The 22644-nt window shown below is 38.7% G+C and overlaps 1 protein-coding gene across 1 annotated transcript in view; it reads left to right on the top strand.

Annotated features, from left to right (window-relative positions):
* hhatlb (hedgehog acyltransferase like, b) overlaps positions 1-22318 on the top strand; it is a 40367-nt gene extending 18049 nt beyond the window's left edge. The window contains exons 4-12 of the mRNA XM_039753699.1: positions 4104-4217; positions 7060-7254; positions 9155-9364; positions 10119-10290; positions 11107-11251; positions 13167-13202; positions 16260-16461; positions 18469-18610; positions 21886-22318. Coding sequence (XP_039609633.1) covers positions 4104-4217; positions 7060-7254; positions 9155-9364; positions 10119-10290; positions 11107-11251; positions 13167-13202; positions 16260-16461; positions 18469-18610; positions 21886-22007 — 1338 coding nt within the window. The 3' untranslated portion in view covers positions 22008-22318. The remainder of the gene's footprint in view (positions 1-4103; positions 4218-7059; positions 7255-9154; positions 9365-10118; positions 10291-11106; positions 11252-13166; positions 13203-16259; positions 16462-18468; positions 18611-21885) is intronic.
* Positions 22319-22644: the final 326 nt, after the last annotated feature.

Here is a 22644-nt window from a genome sequence, read left to right as displayed (position 1 = left end):
CCATTACGCACTGCTCCTGGGAACACTCACACCTTTACAAATGCTTTTATCCCTTCACCCTGATCTTTGCCTCATCACGATTTTATCTTGGAGGTCTACAGAGAGTTCCTAGGACTTCAGGGCTTGAATTTGTCCTGACATGCAGTGTGAATTGTGAGACCTTACATACACGGTGTGTGCCTTTCTAAACAATCACCAATTAATACAGTTTGCTGCAGGTGGACTGGAATCAAATTGCAGATGCATCTCAAAGAGAATGAAACAAACAGGATGACCTGAGCACAATTTGGAGTCCCACAGCAAAGGGCCTGAAAACTTTTATGAATGAGAGATTTCAATTTTTGATCCATCCATCCATCCATTATCCAACCCGCCATATCCTAACTACAGGGTCACGGGGGTCTGCTGGAGCCAATCCCAGGCAACACAGTGCGCAAGGCAGGAAACAAACCCCGGGCAGGGCGCCAGCCCACCACAGGGCACACACACAAATGTGCAAACCTCTCTGATGATGTTTTCACTTTGTTATTATGGTTTATTGATTGTAGATTGATGGACAAAAGCGGTTAACGTATCCATTTAAAGTTAAATCGACAATATAATAAAGTGTGCAGAAAGTGAAGAAGTACATTTACTTTCCAAATCCACTGTATATAGACTTGTTGTTCAACAAATAATCCTAACATACTAATAGAAAAATAATACAACTTACCCATCTTAAGTTTGCCAGTGAACATCTGGGCCTGTACATGTTCCTTCTTGAGCAAGGGGACCTTGCGGGCGAAGCAAGATTTCAATCCATTACAGAGTAGTGTGTTACCAATAGTGTTCTTGGTGACTGTGGCCCAAATTGCCGTCAGATCAATAACAAGCTCCTCCTGTATAGTTTTAGATTGATCCCATCACCTTTCTCATGATCATTTTCACCCCATGAGGCAAGATCTTGCATGGAGCTCCAGACCAAGAATGATTGATGGTCATTTTATATTTCTTCTATTTCCGATTAATAATCGTATCAACAGTCGTGAGCTTCTTACCAAGCTTCTTGCTGATGGTCTGGTAGCCCATTCCAGCTTTGTGCAGGTCTACAGTCTTGTCCCTGATGTCCTTTGAGAAGTCTTTGGTTTTGACCATAGTGGTAGAGAGGCTGGAATGGAAGAAATTGATTCTGTGGACAGGTGTGCTTTATACACGTAACGAGTTGAGATCAGGAGTATCTCTAATTCATTACTGATTGATTGATTGTAATCTGTGTGTCAATATGTGGGAGCCAGAATTCTAGCTGGGTTGTAGGGGATCAAATACTCATTTCTCTCAATGACATGCAAATCAATTTATAACTTTTATGTAATGTGTTTTTTCTAGATTTTTTGTTGATATTCTGTCTCTCTCCATTAAATTGAAACTACCATAAAAATTAGAGACTGTTCATTTCTTTGTAAGTGAGCAGATGTACAAATTCAGCAGGGGAACAAATACTCATTTGCCCCACTGTATAGACACAGGGTAAAAAACAAACAACACACAACATACATCTAAGATGTCTTTCTTTCTTTCTTTCTTTCTTTCTTTCTTTCTTTCTTTCTTTCAAAAAGAAATAACCAAAATTAATAAAAGGGTGAACAGGTCTCAAAATAAGCAAAAGTTTGACCAGGACTTCATTGGTTTCCCTTATGAAACTGGCTTTACTCAGGCAACCTGGCCCCAAACTCAAACGGCAGGCTGCAAAATCTGTACAAACAAATACACAAAAAAGTCCTTAAAGGGAGAGGATTACTATAAACATTTGGCTTTTTGGGACAGATTCAAAACAGTGTTCTCAAATATTAAAGAATGTATTAAACAAAAATATCACAAGCACGGGACAAAGGCAAAAAAGGTCTGCCTAAAAAGACAACCCAAGGTTAACTAGACCAGTCCATACTCGAAAGGTCAGCATCCACAAAGACAAAAGCAAAATCCAAGAAACCAGAAAAATCCAAAACAATATTCAACCACTGTGGGACCTGCGCCATTAATCTGAATACGAAGGCTGTTCAGCTCGGCTCATTATTGCTAACAATCTCTAAGTCTGTTTGCAACTTTGGGGTGATGATCAGCTATTCTTCACTGGCCATATAGCAACAGCCTCTTGAAACTGCAGATTCACTCAAGATCAGACCATATCTGATGGAGTATGTAGCATAACTCCTAGTCGAGGCTTTGGTCCTGTCACATCAGGACAACTGCAATTTTCTACTAAGCCATTTGACTGGTGTTCAACCAGCTGAAATGGCCACATGCCCCTCCTTTTTTCAGATCACTACACCGGCTCCCTGTAGCAGCATTTACTTAGTTTTCATTCTTGATGCTTCCCTACAAAGTATCCCACAGGTCAACCCCTATATAAGTCTAAAAGCAGGCTATAATATATCGTAATATACCCACCTCTTAAAATAGACCTAATAATCCAATCTAATTCTGACTTTTTACTTACCACTATAGGTCAACCCCTATATACAGTATGGACTCGTTTTTAATTAATTAATTAATTTTGAAATACCTTTTAAATAATCATTTAAACCAGATGCACTGTGCTATGTTCAGCTTCATGCCACATGATGACTACCATATACAGCAATGCTCCCAAAGCTCTAACTTGAAGTTCAATATAAAAGTGGTTCACAACAAACCCACAAGAAAGAGTTTTGAGAAAAAGCGGAAAGAGATATGAGTTTGGCGTACTGCACTTAATGCTGCATCCCCATACTGTCCGGTGTCAGGCATAGGTTGTGTGTGTCTAGAAAGGCGTACTCAGAACTACACCCACCACTGCCCCATCCCCTCCTTCAACCAGCTCTGTTTAGAGTTCCATCCACACTACTACGCTTTCATTTAAAAATGCAAACATTAGCCTCACGTTTATCCACACTAAACCAGCATTGCCAAGCCCCAGAAATGGATTTTTTAAAGTGCTCGCCAGAGCTGTACCTCTTGAAAACACAAAAATGTGGTGTGGATCGGCAAAAAAATGCAGAAATTCCAAAAAACAAACTCAAATCTCATTCTGATTCTGACTTACCACTTCCCTAACTGGATCCTGCTCATTATAACGTCTCATACCCTGATTGGTCATCCTTCACTGAAGGAAACCATATTTCAATATAGCAGACATAGAAGATGGTGCTTGATGTGTTCCTTACCTGTACGTATGTATCTAAATTGTGTTTTGCACAGTTTGAATGCTGTTTACATGTGCAAAAGGCAAATAATTTACTGGTCGCTATAGTATTGCCATAAATGCCGTGGCTACCATCACTTCCAGAATTTTTCCACCAATGCATGTGTAGCCAGTACATGCAAATGTTAATGTCATTTAGAGCTCCTTTTGTGTTGGCAGAGGTAACAATTTCCCGAAATTCCTCAATTTTAATTCAGAATCATTAAGTCTAAAAAAAAAAAAAAGGAAATTGGTTATAATAGAATGGACACTTTTCTATCTTGTAGTAAACTTTACACTTCTCTTTTTTGATTAAAACATCCTAAAAATGTAAACTGCTAAATTCTATTACGTTGCAAGCAATGTATTAAAGAAAGTAACAGTTTAACTCGGATATTGTACACACAAAAAATGTACAAAATGTCCATCCATCCATTTTCCAACCCGCTGAATCCGAACACGGGGGTCCACTGGAGCCAATCTCAGCCAACACAGGGCACAAGGCAGGAACCAATCCCGGGCAGGGTGCCAACCCACTGCAGGACACACACAAACACACACCCACACACCAGGCACACACTAGGGCCAATTTAGAATCGCCAATGCACCTAACCTGCATGTCTTTGGACTGTGGGAGGAAACCGGAGCGCCCGGTGGAAACCCACGCAGACACGGGGAGAACATGAAAACTCCACACAGGGAGGACCCAGGAAGTGAACCCGGGTCTCCTATCTGCGAGGCAGCAGCGCTACCACTGCGCCACCGTGCCGCCGTACAAAATATATGAAGTGCAATTTCATTTTGTTCTTCACTTTGAATCCAGTGAATGAATGGTCCATAAGTCACGAGTGTGCCTTTCTTTGATCTGAATGCTTTCATGACTCTCTCTCTCTCTTTCTTTCAGGATGTGGCTGACTTTGAATGGACCATGTGGTTTACTAAGTTCCGGAACTACATCGTTTTTGCTCTCTCTGGGCATGTCATTTTTGCAAAGATTTGCTCAATGACGTTGCCAGAGGTGGGTGTCAAGTTGCTCTTCTGCTAATTGGATACACTGATTTAGATTTAACTGCTGATCATGAAAAATACACAGAAAATGTTTTGTGTTTGTATCTGTATGTTTAATGCCATTTGTGTGTTCTGGGGCACAACTCAAGGGACCACGATCACTCTGGCTGGCGTTAGCACATTTTCCTTGCACCCATATGAATTTATCTACACATCCCATAGCTCTGGGTGTCTTTCCAACAACAACAACATTTATTTATATAGCACATTTTCATACAAAAGATGTAGCTCAAAGTGCTTTACAGGATGAAGAAAGACAAAAGAAAAAATATAAAAATAAAGTTAGGCAATACTAATTAACATAGAATTAAACGAAAGGTCCAAATGGACAGGCAGGACAGAAACAACAAAAGAAACATTCCAGGCAGCTGGAGAAAAAAAAAAACAAAATCTGCAGGGGTTCCAGGCCACAAGACCACCCAGCCTCCACTAGGCATTCTACCTAACGTAAAACATCTCAGTCAGTCCTCATGGTTTTCAAGCTCCACTTAGAAGAAATGAACAATGACGGTCATGTGGACCTCTGGCCTTCAGTCTATCAATGTAGGATGCACTGCACTGCACTGTGTTTAGATGAGGTGGTGAAGATCGCCACCACAGAAAATCAAAAAAAGATTCCAGATTCTGAATAGTAAATATTTGGTAGGCCAATGAGAATCAGACTAATACTCCACATTGGTCTGAATAAAAAATTGTAGGCCTCACTTACCGTAATCACCCTGGTCCCATATCAAGAAGCAGGCTTCATGGACTGCACAGGTGTAAGAGAAAATGGGCAAAGCTATTAAATTCAAAAACTCAGAAAGAAAGAGGGGTATCTTTGAAATTCCTTATTTTGTAATATCAAAAATACATTTCCTTTATAATTACAGATTTGTTCTAAAAGACAACAAGAATGAACAAAGCCAAAAAAGGTTTGCTTAAAAAAGGCAAGTAGAAAAATTAACAAATCCTACCCAAAAATCAAAATCCAATCACAAGAGCAAAAGTTAATAATCCATCCATCCATTATCCAACCCACTATATCCTAACTACAGGGTTTACGGGGGTCTGCTGGAGCCAATCCCAGCCAACACAGGGCGCAAGGCAGGGAACAAACCCTGGGCAGGGCGCCAACCCACCACAGGGCACACACACACCCAGCACACCCGGCACACACTACGGACAATTTCGAATCACCAATCCACCTAACCCGCATGTCTTTGGACTTTGGGGGGAAACCGGAACACCCGGAGGAAACCCACACAGACACAGGGAGAACATGCAAACTCCACGCAGGGAGGAACCGGGAAGTGAACCACTGCGCCACCCAAAGTTAATCTACCAGACGGTTGTGGCGAGTGCCCTCTTCTACGCGGTGGTGTGCTGGGGTGGCAGCATAAAGATGAAAGACGCCTCACGCCTGGACAAACTTGTTAAGAAGGCAGGCTCTATTGTAGGAGTAAAGTTGGACAGTTTAACATCTGTGGCAGAGCGACGGGCACTGAGCAAACTCCTGTCAATCATGAAGAATCCACTGCATCCACTGAACAGTGTCATCTCCAGGTAGAGGAGCAGCTTCAGTGACAGACTTTTGTCACCGTCCTGCTCCACTGACAGACTGAGGAGATCGTTCCTCCCCCACACTATGCGACTCTTCAATTCCATCCGGGGGAGTAAATGCAAACATTAATTTTATTTTAATTCTTTTCATTTTTATTACTATTTAATTTAATATTGTTTCTTTGTATCAGTATACTGCTGCTGGATTATGTGAATTTCCCCTTGGGATTCATAAAGTATCTATCTATCTATCTATCTATCTATCTAAACCAAAGAATTAGAAATGAGAACTTGCAGCACTGAAAACTGAAGGCACAATCCAAAATGTAAGGACAGCTGAATGAAAATAAACAAAGGTCAATGTATCAGTTATGTCCTGACTCCTCACAGCCCAATATAAAAGCCAGAAGACTGGTCCTCAGCTGCATCATATCCAGGATGTGATGTTCAGTGTCAAAATGTTTTCTACAGTGCCCATGTAAAACGTTTTTAGGATTTCTGGGGAGACTCTACACTTTCCTAGTTGCTCTAGATGGTACAGACATTGACTCGCCTTTTTGACCTGAGCTTGACTCCATGTCAGGTCCACAGAGATTGTACTCCAAGATACCTAAAGCTGCTCACCCTTTCCACTGTAGCCTAATTGATATGGACTGGTGTGAAGGACTGCTGCTGCTTCATAATGAAATCCACAATCAGCTCCTTAGTTTTGCTGATATTAAGTTGAAAGTTATTTGTCTGCTACTACAATGACAGATTCTTCACTTCTTCCAGATAGGTCTCATCCTTAACAATGATGAACCAGTCTATCACTTCTGTGTCATCGACAAACTTCACAATGGAGTTGGCATTGTGTGTGGCCGTAGAATCATGGGTGTAAAAAGAATACAGTTTTGAGGATAATAGTGTTGGAGACACAAGAAATATTTAAACTAAAACAAAATGATGGAAAAGCCATCAAAAGATCATTAACTCAAAATTTTTTTTAAATATTTTTTGACAATTATGTAATATTCTGTTTCCTATATTCATGTAGAATCTGCCTAAGTGTTAGGCGGGGTGCAGTTTTCATCCCATACGACCTCCTTGAAGTAGTTTAAAAATATCCTGTCCCCAGTACAGTTCAGACTAATACTGATTACTAACAAACATGAGTTTCATGTTAAACTGTGGAGGGTGAGGGTTTGAGCGCTTTATGTCCCTATTATCTCCAGTGTACGCTTACCAACATTGCCTCCTCTTGTTCACAGCACAGATCCATTGTTTATATGGTCTACGGGATATTGGCTGTGTTTGCCACCATGGGATTCAACTATTTAATGCTTATCCTGTCCCACTGTGGGCTTCTCTACAGCGTTGCCCTGGCAAAACAGAAATGGCTTTGCTTTGCAGCTGGCCTCTGTAGTTTGGCCACTTTCAAGATGGAACCCTTCAGTTCTTGGCAGGTAATAAAAGAAGACTAAATACTTTTTTTTGTTTTGCTTGTATCTGCTTATTTTCAGCAATATAAAACTTTCTATTCTATAATTTCAAAAATGTATTAAAGTCAGGAACTTTAACAATTATTTTATCATTGTGGCATTCATTATGCTTGTTACTACTTTTGTTTAAAATTAATTTCTTATAAACATATATAAACACATATATATATATATATATATAAATATTGCATTAAATGTATGATGTTTTCGCTGTGTTTTTTTGGGGTTGATATTATGCTATTATCAATAGACTGTGGGAGGGGCAATCATCATCATCATCATTTGCTTTCCATTGTTTTTGGTTAGGGTCATGGTAACAAAATGATGACATGGGTTGACTAGGCATCCTTATTCCCAGCAGCTTTCTCCAGATCTTCTAGGGGAAAGACAGTTGAGAGATACCATCCTTCCAGTGTACTGTATGTCCATCCTTCAGTCTTCTATCAGTGGGTTGTGCTTTGTACACATCCAGTGACAGGAACCCAGAAGACATACAAGCAATAACTACCTCAACTGGCTTCTCTAGATCTGAAAAAACAGCAGTCCTACTCCAAGGTCCATGTATATTGCCAGGCTCATCATCCTGTCACAGAGGGTGAGCCCAGAAACCTTGAACAACAAAATCCTATTCTTTTGAAACACTAGTCAGAGCTTATGACCATAGGTGATAAAAGAAATGTAGACTGACTGGTAAACTGACAACTTTGTTCATAGACATTATTCCTACTTCATCACTATGGTCCAGTAAAACATTCATAAAACAGATGCCACCTTACTGATTAATTAGTTAATATTATGATCATCTGTGCAATTATTAACAATGGAGACCCCAAAGGAGTCAAACTTCTCCACTTTGAGTGTCTGCTCATCCCTTTACTAGAAAGAACAATCCAGTCTTACTTGAAAGAGGTGCATGACCTCTTTGAACGTGAGATGAATTAAATGTAAATTAAATATATTGTTCCTTAGTATTTAATACAGGAGTATGTAGGTGGAAGTATACTACACTGCCTGTAAATCAAAGGTACATGAAAACTAAGATAAGGTATCCATCCATACAGTCACTTACCCTTAAGTGCTGCTTAATCTCATTCAGTAAATGTTAGCAGACAAGGTGCACAATGTAAGAATGAAGAGAGATCAACGTACAAGATCTATCGCTCTTGTTTTCTGGAACACACTAATAGCAAAGTGCCAGCAATTTGTGCAAAACTAAATTCAGAGCCTTAGAAGTTCTAGCAGAACTAGCAGAATTCATGCCTTTGATATAGGAAGAGAAGAGAGGTGTTTATTTCCTGTCTGGGAGCAATTTCATGTGTTAATTCTGCATTTAGTGTTTCAATAGATGTCTCTAGTGACAAAGAAAATCTCGAGTCACTTCCTGTCAAGTTCTGAAATTTTGTTGAGCTGTGAGATATGAGTTGTGGATGTTTGGGATTATGATGCCTGACTAATTATAATGACAATCTAGGAAATCACAAACCTAAAGATGCATCACAGACAGAAATGGTACATTCCTCCAATGGCATATCCCCAGCCTGAAGGACTCAAGACACTGGAAAGGGTGGTGGTTAAGTACTGGCATCCAGTGAAGTGCGATATTCTGTAAATTCAATAATGTGCATTTGGTTGTGTTTATGTACATCTTTGTGTAAAAATCTGCAATACATTACATTTAAAATAATGGGTACACTATGTCAGAATAATGGAAAGTCAGTTTTTGATAAGACTTTATAATTATGGTGACATTACAATTATGATGTCAAAATATTGTATTTGTGGCATGTAAAATACGTCAATGTTCAGAGAGCAAATAGGCTGGCTGAGTGGGGTCTAATGTTATTCCCACTTTCATTCTATCTAGTCTGGCTTTGTCATCGGAAATTTTGAGCTTCAGGACATACTGTTTTATGGGGGAAGTGGATTCACGATCATAAGATGCATGAGCTTTGCTTTGGAGAATTCTGAAAAGAAAGATGGTAACTATACGTTCCTGGACCTGCTCAAATACAATTTCTACCTCCCGTTTTTCTTTTTTGGGCCCATCATGACGTTTGACCGATTTCATGCTCAGGTAAGTGTTTTCTTGAAGATTTGGTGAATCTGTTAGTAAAACTGACACTTTGCAATGACTGTCTGATCCAGATTATAACTGTCCTAAATAAATGGACCAAAACTGACAGAGCTATAATATCGTTAGATTTGCAGATGACAATTAATCATTAATCACACATGACTTAACAGCCCCATTTTCACCAGTCATTACTCCAGTGTTCCTAATGTATATTCTCTTAACTCATCCTTATGTCATCATGTTTAAATGCTAATTGATTATTAGAGAAACCTTTGTAATTGTGGTTGCACAAATGAAACTTGCTATTCTATTCAATAAAGCAAGTAAAACTGCGTTTCCTTCAGTTCCAAGGTACCGATATTTGTAAAGTTCTAATCTGAGTTCAAAATTGTTGAAAACAAAATAGCTTTCTTAAGAAACATGTCAGTCTATTGTTGTTTTTCCAAAATGAAGGTTACAGAGGTTTCCCTAATAACCAGACAGCATTTAAACATGACTAAATAAAATAAGAATAATAAATTAGCTCCCTCGTTTATTTTAATATCCTTAACTATATGCTCAAGAAGATGCTAGATCAGTTGAATCACTGAAATGGTCATCAATTCATTTCCTGGATGTTACATGAGTATCTCCTGTGAATTAAATTAATATTGCGTTTCCTCACGATAGCCAGCCTCTGTTCATTAGTGAGTGCTGGCGCAAGTAAAATGCATTAGTCATGTATGTTCTAATCGTGTTTTTCTAACCCTTACAGGTGCATAACAATAACCTGACACGTAAAGAGAGAGAAATGTGGAATATCAGGGTGATGGCAGTCGTGCATTTGGTTGTGATTGTGCTGGTGGATGTGCTTTTTCACTTTCTCTATATTCTCACAATACCATCAGACATGAAACTTGCTAAAAATCTATCAGACTGGTCTCTAGGTGAGTGTCTGCTCTGCTGGGAGGCCACCCTGTTGACTGCATGACGTGTATCCTAACAATTTACTGTGCTTGTATCTAGTAACTGTACTGAGTGCAATACAGGAACTAAAAGTGGACAGAATCACATATCATTTTCACTCATATCAGGCAAATTCCATTCATTCACACATTGATTCATCATCCATTTTTCAAACCTCCTTTTTTCAGAGTTGCAAAGGGAATTTTATCCCGAGAGCATAAGGAACAAGCCAGAAATTAACCAAAGGCAGAGTATAGCACTCCATCGCAAGCTGCACATTTATACTCACACTGAGCCCATTTAGTGTCACCAGTTAATCTAATGGCATGTCTTTGGGGATGTGGGAGAAATGTGGAGTTCTCAAACTCAACAAGACATTGGGAGAACATACAAACTTCACACAGACAGTCACCCAGCTTCGATTCACACCCTGGTTTCTGGAGCTGTAAGGCATTAGAGCTGACTGTCACATCGCCATGCTGCATTTCAGCTACATTTTGTTTTATTTCTAACCATAACTGGTAACACTAGAGACATTTTTAATCTAATAGGACAATATTTACAAAATCAGTCATGTTATGTCTTTTATAATCGTAGTTAATAATGATTTGGGAGGAATTTGAGTATTTTGTTTTTATTTTGGCATTATACTTATTTTTTATTAATTAATTCCAATAACTTGTATCAAATATTCATATACTGACACAATAAACTGGACCCATCCAAGGAGAGATCCTTTATTTCATAATGGCTCTACTGCCACAATACACATAAAGGGCCTTTCCTTTTGTCCCCAGCTGGCCTGGCCTACTTCAACTTGGTGTATGACTGGACTAAAGCAGCTGTGATGTTTGGAGTCATCAACACTATTTCCCGACTTGATCACCTCGACCCTCCACAGCCTCCTAAATGTATCACCATGCTCTATGTATTTGCTGAAACGTGAGTGTTTCCCTTTCTGTGAATTTGGCTTCTTGTCTCATTATGATCATTTGCCTCAAAGCACTTAAAATGTAATGGAGATGTTCTGCAATACTCTACACCAGTAAGGGAATGTGTATCTCTTCAACAGGACCTGCAAGCCCTGTACAAAAAACACAAATAGTAAGTGAAGTGGCAGCTTTATGGCTTCTAGTTCAGTGCCTTAACCATGAGGCCTCCCTGCCTTTGCTGCTTAATGGAGTGAAAGAGAGACAGAAATAATTTAAAAAGCCTCCTCCACCTGCAAGGACCATTTTATGTACTTAATTTATCTATGACATTGTTTCACATGTTCACGCTAAATACATCAAATGCAGGGAGAAAGAAAGAAAGAAAGAAAGATAGGACATGTTGACTATACTCTCTGTAAGATAGATAGATCGATAGATAGATAGATAGATAGATAGATAGATAGATAGATAGATAGATAGATAGATAGATAGATAGATAAGAAAGGCACTATATAATAGATAGATGTGAAAGGCACTATATAATAGATAGAAAAATAGATGTGAAAGGCACTATATAACAGATAGATAGATAGATGTGAAAGGCACTATATAATAGATAGATAGATAGATAGATAGATAGATAGATAGATATGAAAAGCACTATATAACAGATAGAAAAGTAGATGTGAAAGGCACTATATAACAGATAGAAAAATAGATGTGAAAGGCACTATATAACAGATAGATAGACAGATAGATAGATAGATAGATAGATAGATAGATAGATAGATAGATAGATGTGAAAGGCACTATATAATAGATAGATAGATAGATAGATAGATAGATGTGAAAGGCACTATATAACAGATAGATAGATAGATATAAAAGGCACTATATAACAGATAGAAAGATAGATGTGAAAGGCACTATATAACACATAGATAGATAGATAGATAGACAGATAGATAGATAGATAGATACCCGCCACAGGGCACATACACACACACACTCCATGCCGGGAGGAAACCCAGGAAGCAAACCCAGGTCTCCTTACTGCGAGGCAGCAGTGCTACCACTGCGCAACCGTTCCCTCAGCCCCACATCATTCAACATTAAATACTCCATAATAGGAAAGTGAAAACAGGATTTTAGTCATTCTTGTAAATTTATTTAAAATAATAATATCTCTTATTGACACAAGTATTCAGGCCCTTTGATATAACACTTGAAATTTAACTCAGGTGCATCCTATTCCACTGATTATAGTTGAGATGTTTCTGCACCTTGTTTGGATTCCACCTATGGTCACTTTGATTGATTAGATATGATTAGGAAAGAAGGAAAGACTACTGTCTATAGAAGGTTCCGCAGTTGACAATGTGCATCAGAGCCAAAGGCAAGTCGTGAGATCAAAGAAATTACAGACCTTAGAGACAAGATGGTGTTGAGGGACAGATTTGGGGAAGTCTAGAAAAAAATGACTGCAGCATTGAAGGTTTACTAAGATCACAGCTGACTTTACATTTCTGGAACATCCACGACTCTTCCTGGAGCTGCCCACTCAGCCAAACTGTGCAATCGTTGGAGAAAGGCTGAGTACCAGATAACCTGTGTGGAGATGACACAAACCTCCAAACGGACAACCATCACTGCAACACTCCACCGATCTGACCTTTATGACAGAGTGGCCAGACCACTCCTCAACAAAGGTCAACATGTTTTTGAGTATTTCAAAAAGGTACCTAAAGGACATTCAGACTATGAAAAATACAGATTTTCTGGTCTGATGAAACCAAGAATAGTGTCATGATTGGTGAAGCATGATGGTGGCAGGAACAGAAAATCCCAAAATCTAGGTGTGTGAAGATTGTGTATACAGCACAGACTGCTTTGTGCTAACCAGCATGTTTCCTTTTATTTTACAGCCACTTTGACAGGGGAATTAATGACTGGCTATGCAAGTGAGTATACCACAATAGGGTGAATGCTTTGTGCAACAGATAGGCTTGGTCTTCAGGGGAGCCTGTGGCATGACTACACAGATGCTATATGATGAACCGATTACTTGCACACTTAGGTTTTATGACAAGCTTTTTTCATCAGCTTCAAGTGTCTGAGTGTACTTTGTATTATACTTATTAAACGTTATAACACATTTACTATGTATGATTATATATTTCATCACAGCATTTAATACATGTTTTAAACAAAGGAACATATCTTTAGTAACTGTCGGGATTTTATACGGGGTCACAGTATATTGCCTATGTTACAAAGTTTTTACTCACTGTTGATTAAATACTTAAAATATTTGGTTTGCCTTAAATGCTATTAACACGTTTCCCATGGTTGGGTGCTGCCTTCTGTCCAATGTAGCTAGAAGTAGTATATGATTAAGAGAAAACAAATGCACTATTCATCTTTCGTACTTATGTGAATTTGTTTTCCATTTAAGAAATCAGTTATGCTGAAAAGCAACGTTTCCTAGGACTTTAGCTCATGTACCAACAGATTTACAGACTGTTCTTTAGTATACATTAGGTTTCTGGGTTATTCAGATTTACTTCTGCTTTTCAAATATCTGAACATTATTTTATTTGGTTCACTGACAAAATCGCGATAGACATATGAGCACAGACAAAACCGCGACTTACAAATGAGCGCCGATAAAGCCGCTAACTGGTTTTCGACAAATACTCGCCGACAAAATCGCGAGAGAGGCCAAGAGAGTGGGACGCGTAAGTGCGCATTATGTACACATTATGTGCTAGGTTATAACTGTTATAACTGCTGATGGCATGCCGCGAACAAATAACTCAGTCGAGGGTTGGCATAACGCGTCGTATACAAAGCGGAATTACCAGCAGTCTGGCAGCCAGCAAGTCTAAATACGCTCAACTATCAAGACGTCTTGCTGCAATTCTTCCTACATATGCAGGGCGTGATCTTAAGGACTATCTGCATGCCGTGCTGATGGCATGCCGCGTCTCATAATATTGACTTCTAAAAAGAAACATTATTATATATGCTTTAAACTAGTAATTCATTTTTAATGAAACTTTCGCGATTTTGTTGGCGCGATTTTGTCTGCACGATTTTATCAGCGTTATTTTGCCGTTTTAATCGTTTTGTCGCCGCTCATATGTCTATTGCGCAAGTGTCGGGTCATATATTATTTGGTATCGACCTTATATGTTGTGGTCAGCAACTTGTGGTTAGTACAAGGAAAAAGTCTCACTGATCCAACATTCTGGGTTCAAATCCTACGCCCAGTTGTTGTCTGTATAGTTTGTATACTTTTTATGCTTACACATCCTAAAGGCTTGCAGGTAAACTTGATCAATGCCACTAACTTTTCCCAGTATAATTCAGTGTGTGTAAGTTAGTTTCTTGTGCCAGTAGTGCAAGGATAGACATCACTCCCCCAAAACCTAAATTAACGAGGTTCATAAAATAAAGGAATGATTGCACTGGATTGTGTGTCCCTAAATACGCACTTGACCATTATCAGTTGTCATTAGTGATTAGTGAAAGAATCGTTTCATTTCACTTGCAGTTTGGCAAAATTGCACCTGAAATCGCAAAACAAGAAGCAAGTTTTTTGGGATGTTTAACATTCTTTAAGGTGGAAATTCCACAACCAAAGCCATTGCTCCCTTTCTCAGTTTATTCGTAGAAAATGAATAATTTCAAAACCAAGACATTTCTGTGCAACCATCAGAAAAAAAAGAGTACTCTCTGTTAGCTCACAGTGACTCCCTATTGAAATGGTCATTCATCCAGGTGAACTTATCAGATTTCTGATCATAGGAAAAGTTATTTTGTGAGTTCAAGCTTCCCTTCAAACAATTTCTGTAAAGCTGGGAGACATGTTGGAAAAACCTTCTTTAACCTAATGGTATTTCAAAGGCACGTCTACTCTGCAGTCCGAGCAAATTTAGCATAAAGCAAAGAGCAATTGTCACTGAAGTATTTCATTTACACTTATTTGGTTAGTGTTCAAGGCCTCTCCAAAATCCTAGCTACAAGAGTGGCAACCAGTCCTAGGTAGCTTCCTCTATCGGTTCTTTGATGCCACCTAGTGGATTGGAAGAAGGGTACAAATGATGCCCTACCAGCCTCCCCGATCTCTCTTTGGTGCCTTTGGGTAACTTGCTTCCAGAGGTTTCATTCACACTTATGGGGGTTATCATCCCCAAACTGCCCCTGTCTGCTGATATTAGTATGATGAAGAGGCAATTTTCATTTCACATAATGAGTAGCAAGCTTATAGGGGCAACAAGGATGGGAGCTGGTTGGTATGTAGATAGACAGACAGATAGATAGATTGATAGGTAGATCTATCTATCCATTTTAAGAAAATTACAAGAATAGATGGCTATAATGCAGAAAGTGATTTAACTTTGCTCACTGATTTTGCTTTAATGAGGCCTGAAGTTAAACACTCCAATGATAGACACAGAAGGGATGTTTACTGGTATTCACTTCAATTGTCCAATATTTGATAAGCATTACAGTTAGTTATAGATACTACAATGACAAGTGATGAATTGGACATTAATTCTGTCCAATGAGCAAGTATGTCAATTACAGGTACTAGATACAAAGGTGATGTGCACTGGATGAATGCTTTACAGAAAGGAAATGCCAAGGAAACCATCTTAACCTACATTTCTAGTATCTGTCTATGACCTAATCATCCTGACTGTCGTATTTTGCAAGTAACAATCTTTATAAAATGCATGAGCATCTAAACTCCAAATGTATGAGTTGCGACAAACGTTGTTTTTGTGTTCGTTGGAGTTTGGGAAGCTCTGGGATATTGTTCTATGCAATAAGGACAAATCAGGGATGACACTTTATGGAATCAGTTGCAAATTAATTTTTTATGACTTTTTTGAACTACTGTTTGTTATTGTCTTCTGTCTGATATTAAGTGTTTATTGAGGGGATTTTTACTTATTCAAGGTATTCCTCTATCATCCCTGAAATGTTTCCTCCTGATGCTTTCTCACCAGGTATGTGTATGACCATATTGGTCAAAACCACGACAACATTTTCAAGGAACTTATGGCTACCGTGTCCACTTTCGCCATCACCACCTTATGGCTTGGGCCATGTGAAATTGTTTACATTTGGTCTTTCTTCAACTGCTTTGGCTTGAACTTTGAGCTCTGGGTGGCCAAATTCTTCCAGTTACAGCCTTTTGCAACAATCGAGGTGAGATCAGTACTGAGAGAGGGGGGCACAGTTGTGCAGTTTGTGGTCCGTTCTACTAATTTATTCTTAAAAAAGTTTTAATATGTTGAGATCTTTACAGTACCATATACTAATTAATTATTATCATTTAGAAGATTACCACGTTGATCTGGGTTAGGATATGGTCATTATCATTCTTGTCTGTTTAAATGGTGACTAGAATATAAGAACTGAAGAAAGTAATACATAAGAAATCTGACAAAGAAGACCATTCAAGTCCATCAAGCTTGTTTTTTTAGCTAATAACTTTGCTTTTCCAGTGTTTCACTCGCATACTTCTTAAAGGTTGTCAAGGCTTCTGCTTCAACTACATGTCTTGGTAGTTTGCTCCAGATTAGAACAACACCATGTATAAAGAAGTGCTTCCTGGACTCTGTCTCAATTGCACTTCTCCGTAATTTCCACCTGAGTATGTGATTCAGTTGACTCTCCTTTATCAACGCCTTTTGAGTATTTTGAAGACCTGGGTTATTCCCCACACAGTCTCCTCTGCTCGAGACTAAACAGGTCTAGTGACACAGAGTGCGACATGTCCTTAAGTCCTGGGATGCACCTGGTTACTCTGATTTGTACAACTTCAAGTGTTGCTATGCCTTTTTTGTAGTGCGGTGGCCAGAATTGTACACAATACCCCAGATGTGGTCTTACACAGTCCTAGCATAACATTCCTCAATTTATATTCTACAGCTTTTATATTGTTGAATACTGTCTGCATTAAGTAATATACTTTCCATCCATTATCCAACCCGCTATATTCTAACTACAGGGTCACAGGGGTCTGCTGGAGCCAATCCCAGCCAACACAGGGCGCAAGGCAGGAAACAAACCCCGGGCAGGGCGCCAGCCCACCACAGTATACATTCCAAATACAGGCTGAATACTTTTGTAAATAAGATTATAAAAATGCAACATATATCTCTGTGTAAATATGGAAATAAATAAACATACACTCCTTGGCCGCTTCACTTTACCAAACAGCCAGTCATGTGGCTGCATTTCAAGTTATATCTAACATGCAGACATGGTCAAGAGGTTTAGTTGGTGTTTCACCAACCATTAGAATTGACAAAGCACATAATCTAAGTCACTTCATGCTGGCATGTCAGAATCAGCTGCCTCCAGTGTCTACAGTTTAGAAGCAACAGTGAGACAAACAAACAAAAAAAATTTCATTGAGGAACACATTGTTACAAAGAGAGTTCGGTGGGAGAATGTACAGACTTATTCAAGACAATAAAAAGACCACAAGTACTAAAATAGAAAATCTTTACAACAGTGCTGTGTAGCTGAGTATCTCTCCATAAACTATATATCAGCCATTGAAGAATAATGGCTACAGGAACAGACAATTAACCATGCAGGTTTCCGCTCTCATCACCTAAGCTGAGGCTATGGGATTGCCAAAACTGAATGACTAAAGATTGCAAAAATGTAGCCTAGTCAGAAAAAAAATCTCAATATCTGCTGCAACACAAAGATTGCAGGACCAGATTAAGTCATACACACCATGAATCCATGCCTCCATCCTGCCTTGTGTCTGGTGTTTATAGTGTAATGGTGTGAGGAGTGAAATAAGCTTCATTGCAATGCTACAGCATATCTCAGCACTGTTTGTGACCATGTGCTTTCCTTTATAGCTACAGTCTATTATTTCCCAAACAGATTATTCCAATAGGGTACTGTGCCATGTCACCTGAATGGTTTCCATATCTGAATCTATTAGCTAACCTTGGAGTTAAGACGGAACAGGAGGACCTCAGCATGAATGTGTGACTGGAAAAAGTGCAAGAACTATGTGATGCTGCCAAGTCAGCACAGACAAGCATCCGTGGTTGAGGGGCACCTGAATGGATGTGTCTCCCTAACTATTTAAAGCATAACTCACAATGACTTAATTATCTTTAATTATTTTTACTGTACACTACAAACATTTAGCTACTTTTTTGTCTTTTGTTTCTTCTTCCACAGAACAACATGTCTGAAGCAATGTCCCGCAGGATTAGGGGTGTGTTCAATGCAGCTAACTTCTGGGCTATTGTTCTTTATAACGTTTTGGCCCTCAACAGTCTGGACTTTGCAAAGCTTGTGGCAAAAAGGCTGATCATCAAAGGTAAGATCATTTTTGTGATTAACAGACTAAAGAAAAGTGAAAAGAGTAGCCACAAACCAACATAATCTCTTGAATGCTGTGGGTGTGAACCATCACAAAACAACAAAAACATCTGATCTGTCTTCCACATCTGAAATACACCCTGAGTTCCATAGGCTTACAATCCCTGCTAATCAAACATATCAATCATGAGTGATTTGTAGACGGCCTGCTCACATAGAAAGTGTGGTTCCTAGGGATCTTCATTACGCTAAAGGCTTTGTGTACGACTAACATAATGGAGAAAAGCAGTCACTCTGTAAATTTTGGCCAAACTGAAAATTAGCTAAAAAATAACAAATTGGTGAAATCCAATTTATTAATAAAAGCAAATAGGCAACCCTTAAATTTATAACCTGACAAAACCATAATTTTTGGTGATTTTCATTGTAATATTTAAAATACATTGTCAAGAGTAAATACCAGTGCAATTTTATAGTTTACCTTATTTAAATATTTTTGATAATTACAAGGTTTACTTTTAACTTCCCTTTCTGTTTTCAAGTGCTCTATAACTCTAGCCCCATTTGCCATGTCACATTTTGTGCTGCAGCCTTGGGACAAAACGTGTGGAGACATAAAAGAAGACTGGGAGTGCTCTAGCATTGTGCCTTACAGCCTAAGAAATGTCTTTAATATCTGTTGTTTTTTCTGTTTATCTTGTTCGATGTTTTCATTTTTTTTCTTTTAAGCTTTTTTTTGTGTTTTTGATTTACCATTCACCACTCTTCTTTTGTACTGACTCAAGGAGACGCAGTGAAAACTATATAAGAAATAACCAGGAGATGAGACATGTTCAGGAAATGTGCCAGGATCATAACGGCAAATGAAACAATCAATTGTTAGAGTCCCAAATGTTAGTCAAACATCAAGGCTCAAAACAAGAGCAGTGCTCAAAGCCATCATATCAAAAAAAGAAAAGGAAAGTGTGCTTGCAATCACTGAAAGAATCACGATCTCAGATAATTTGAAAATACATGCGTTGATTCTTATGGTCACTTTGTTGATGTCACCTATCATGTACTCCTAAGGAATTCAGACTGAAATAGTCATGTCAATGAGTGATGGTAACAATGAAAAATGACAAGACAGTATGTCACTGCTAAATAACTTTTAACTTCGCAAAAACATTTTTTAGAGTTAAATAAATGCCTTCAAAACATTAAACAAAGTACAAAAAACACAGAAGAGATGTAAAATTTGTCCAAATCCTTCACCAAAAACCCACAAACTATCTGATGTATAAACGTCTACACATGGAAATGTGTGTGTCTGTCTGGTCCGGAAGTGAGAGTTGGAGTCGGGGTAAGGGTTCCACCTCCGAGGAAACACAAAACTTGCTTAGCCACTAAAAACAGAAGCGAGACCAGCACAAAACCTCAGAAGAAAGACAAAGTCGCTTGGCCGATAACATCGGCAAAACAGTATCTCTTTTACTTTTCCTCCCGCCGCTAATACACAAGCAATGCAAGCACGTAGGCAAAATGAATCCTCCTAGGAGAGAGACGCCCAGAGTAGTTCCTTTCAATTACCTGACATCTCTACATTTCAGTTTTATTTCTGACAATTTCAATAGTTTCTATGACCCTGGGCTTTTTACAGCTCGGGCTTACACAGCTAGTAACTTCCACGATAACATGTTTTGGATTGTTACACCTGTTTTCCCTCACTGTTTTTCTACATTGGTTTTCCTGCCTTATGAGCAATTAATTGGTGTTTTTGATTTCTAATCATTATTTCTCCTTGTGACACTTAACTCAATAGGCAGGTTAGTAGATGAATAGGTGGATGGATGTTTATTCCTGGTCTCTTATCTTTGCCTCTCCAAGGTTCCCATCTTTGTAAAAGCTTTTAATCCACATTGCTGTCGATCTTGTTTGTCTGCTGTTATTTCTCTAATCATTAACTCTCTAATTTTTAGATTTTTTCCTGAAGAGAGTCTGGGGTTGATCGTGATTTCTATATTTTAGTCTGGTCAAACAAACTTACAAGGCTAAGGGTTCAAAAAAGATTTTTTTTCCAGAGATCCTGGTGATTTGTTTAAACTACACAAAAATGTTTTTCATACGCTAATAGAACTGAAAAGGCTTATGATGTAGACGTTTGCCTACATGAGGCACTGGCGGAAAACTCCATGAAGAGATGCTAACGCCACAGTCTATAGGATTTATTATAATCTAAAAACTGTAGTGACTGGTAAATTATTTAACTTTTGCGCATGTAAGCATAATTTAAATTGTGCAAAACGCAATTTAGAAGCTTAGAGGTAAGCTACATAACAGATACAATGGAAAGCAGCTCCTCTATGTCCGCTATGATCAAATATGGTTTTCTTCCATGAAGGGTGACCTAATCAAGGAAGGAGACATTGTAATGAGCAGGATCCAATCAGAGAAGGGCTACGTAAAATGTGCAAACAAATCAGAGGGCAATTATGAATTTGCATTTTTAAAAGTCTACACTTTCACCAATCCACATTACAATGCTGAACAGGCATTTTCAAAAGCTTAGGCTTCTGAAGAGCATTTTTAAAAGTCTCCATTTTCGGGGAATAAAAACGCTGGGGTAGGAAGGACGAAAGGCAAAAACAGAGACTAACGTCTATATTTTTAAATGAAAATGTAGTAGTGTGGATGTAGTCTAATTTGTACTCACCTTAAATAGTGGAGCGTACCTGCTTGTACTCCAGGCGGACAATCACTGCCTTGTTCAGAAACGAAGACTAAGGGCAGTGGAAACTGAAGACATGATATAGATGTGTATATGCAAAAGAGGGGCCAGCCTCAGTCCTCATTTAGGATCTCTGTTGAGGCATTCATTTTACTCTCTTCAACTACTCCTTATTCTCCCTCTCAGTGTTGGTCACACTTTAGAAAATTTGGCAGAGAACTGGCATGGGGTACCCATAACCTACTGTTTCAACCACACTCTGCCAAGGAGTACAAAGCCCATAGCACCTCATTTTTGTATATGTAACCACATAACTCCCTTTTGCCACCATTGGAGGGTGTCATTGCATCATCACCACCTATGTTGGCATTTATACAGGTAATACAGCCCCTAAAGGGCCCATTTTACCATTATATGCATGTTATAACATTCTGAAGTCCCTGTTTACCATGTATAGGATGTTATACTGTATTAACTTTGATGTAGATCAAGTCAATACATTTACATTGTACAGAAGAGAAATCCTATTACTCTGTATTTAATTTTCCCACTTTTTCTTTTGTCAGGTTTTCCCATCTCCACTCTCTCTGTCCTCTTTATAACATACTGTGGAGTCCAGCTGATTAAAGAACGGGAGAGAAGGCTGGCCTTGGAAGAGGAAACCGCTGCAAAGGACAAAACAGAATAAAACAGCAGCCTGGGTTTTTTTTCACCTTCTAGATCATTTAACAATGTGAGATCTGTAGTGAAAGGGAAAAATTACTCCTCCAGTTTTGAGGCCAGGTTTAATGTAAATGTAACATCATTTGGTACTGTAATGTTTGAAATGCACTTGTCTTACATCACAGTTACTAGTTTAAAATGATTTAATATTGGGAAGATGCATTTATATTTGGGCCAAAAATTACTCAAACTGGTGCTGTTGGCTGTGGTTTGGTACAACATCTACCTTATGTAATTTTCTGTATATTGAATACATTAAAGATCCTATTTAACTAAGCCTGTGAATGTGAACAGTTTTCCTCAGTATAATCAGTTAATCAACTAAATCTCTCAATTATAAAAAGAAATCCTGGAATGCAAAAGCTAGGCTACGATACGTGATCTTCTCTCGGAAGACATTTAAAAGACCCGCGAGACAAAAGGACCGTAAACATGAGGCTTGGTGCCAAGAGGTTGTCCCAAGGCCGTCTCACGGGGACGTGGAACATGAGATTCTTGCAAGACACGCCCTACTTACAACAGATATCATACAGGAGCACATGCATTAAAAAACAGGCAGTAAAAAGCACGTAGCACACACATCCTGTGCTCTCAACACATAT

Source organism: Polypterus senegalus, chromosome 5 (genome assembly GCF_016835505.1).
Source record: "Polypterus senegalus isolate Bchr_013 chromosome 5, ASM1683550v1, whole genome shotgun sequence".
In the NCBI taxonomy this organism is placed as follows: Eukaryota; Metazoa; Chordata; class Cladistia; order Polypteriformes; family Polypteridae; genus Polypterus; species Polypterus senegalus.
Note: the sequence above shows the minus strand (reverse complement) of the source record. Positions and strands in the feature narration are given on the sequence as shown.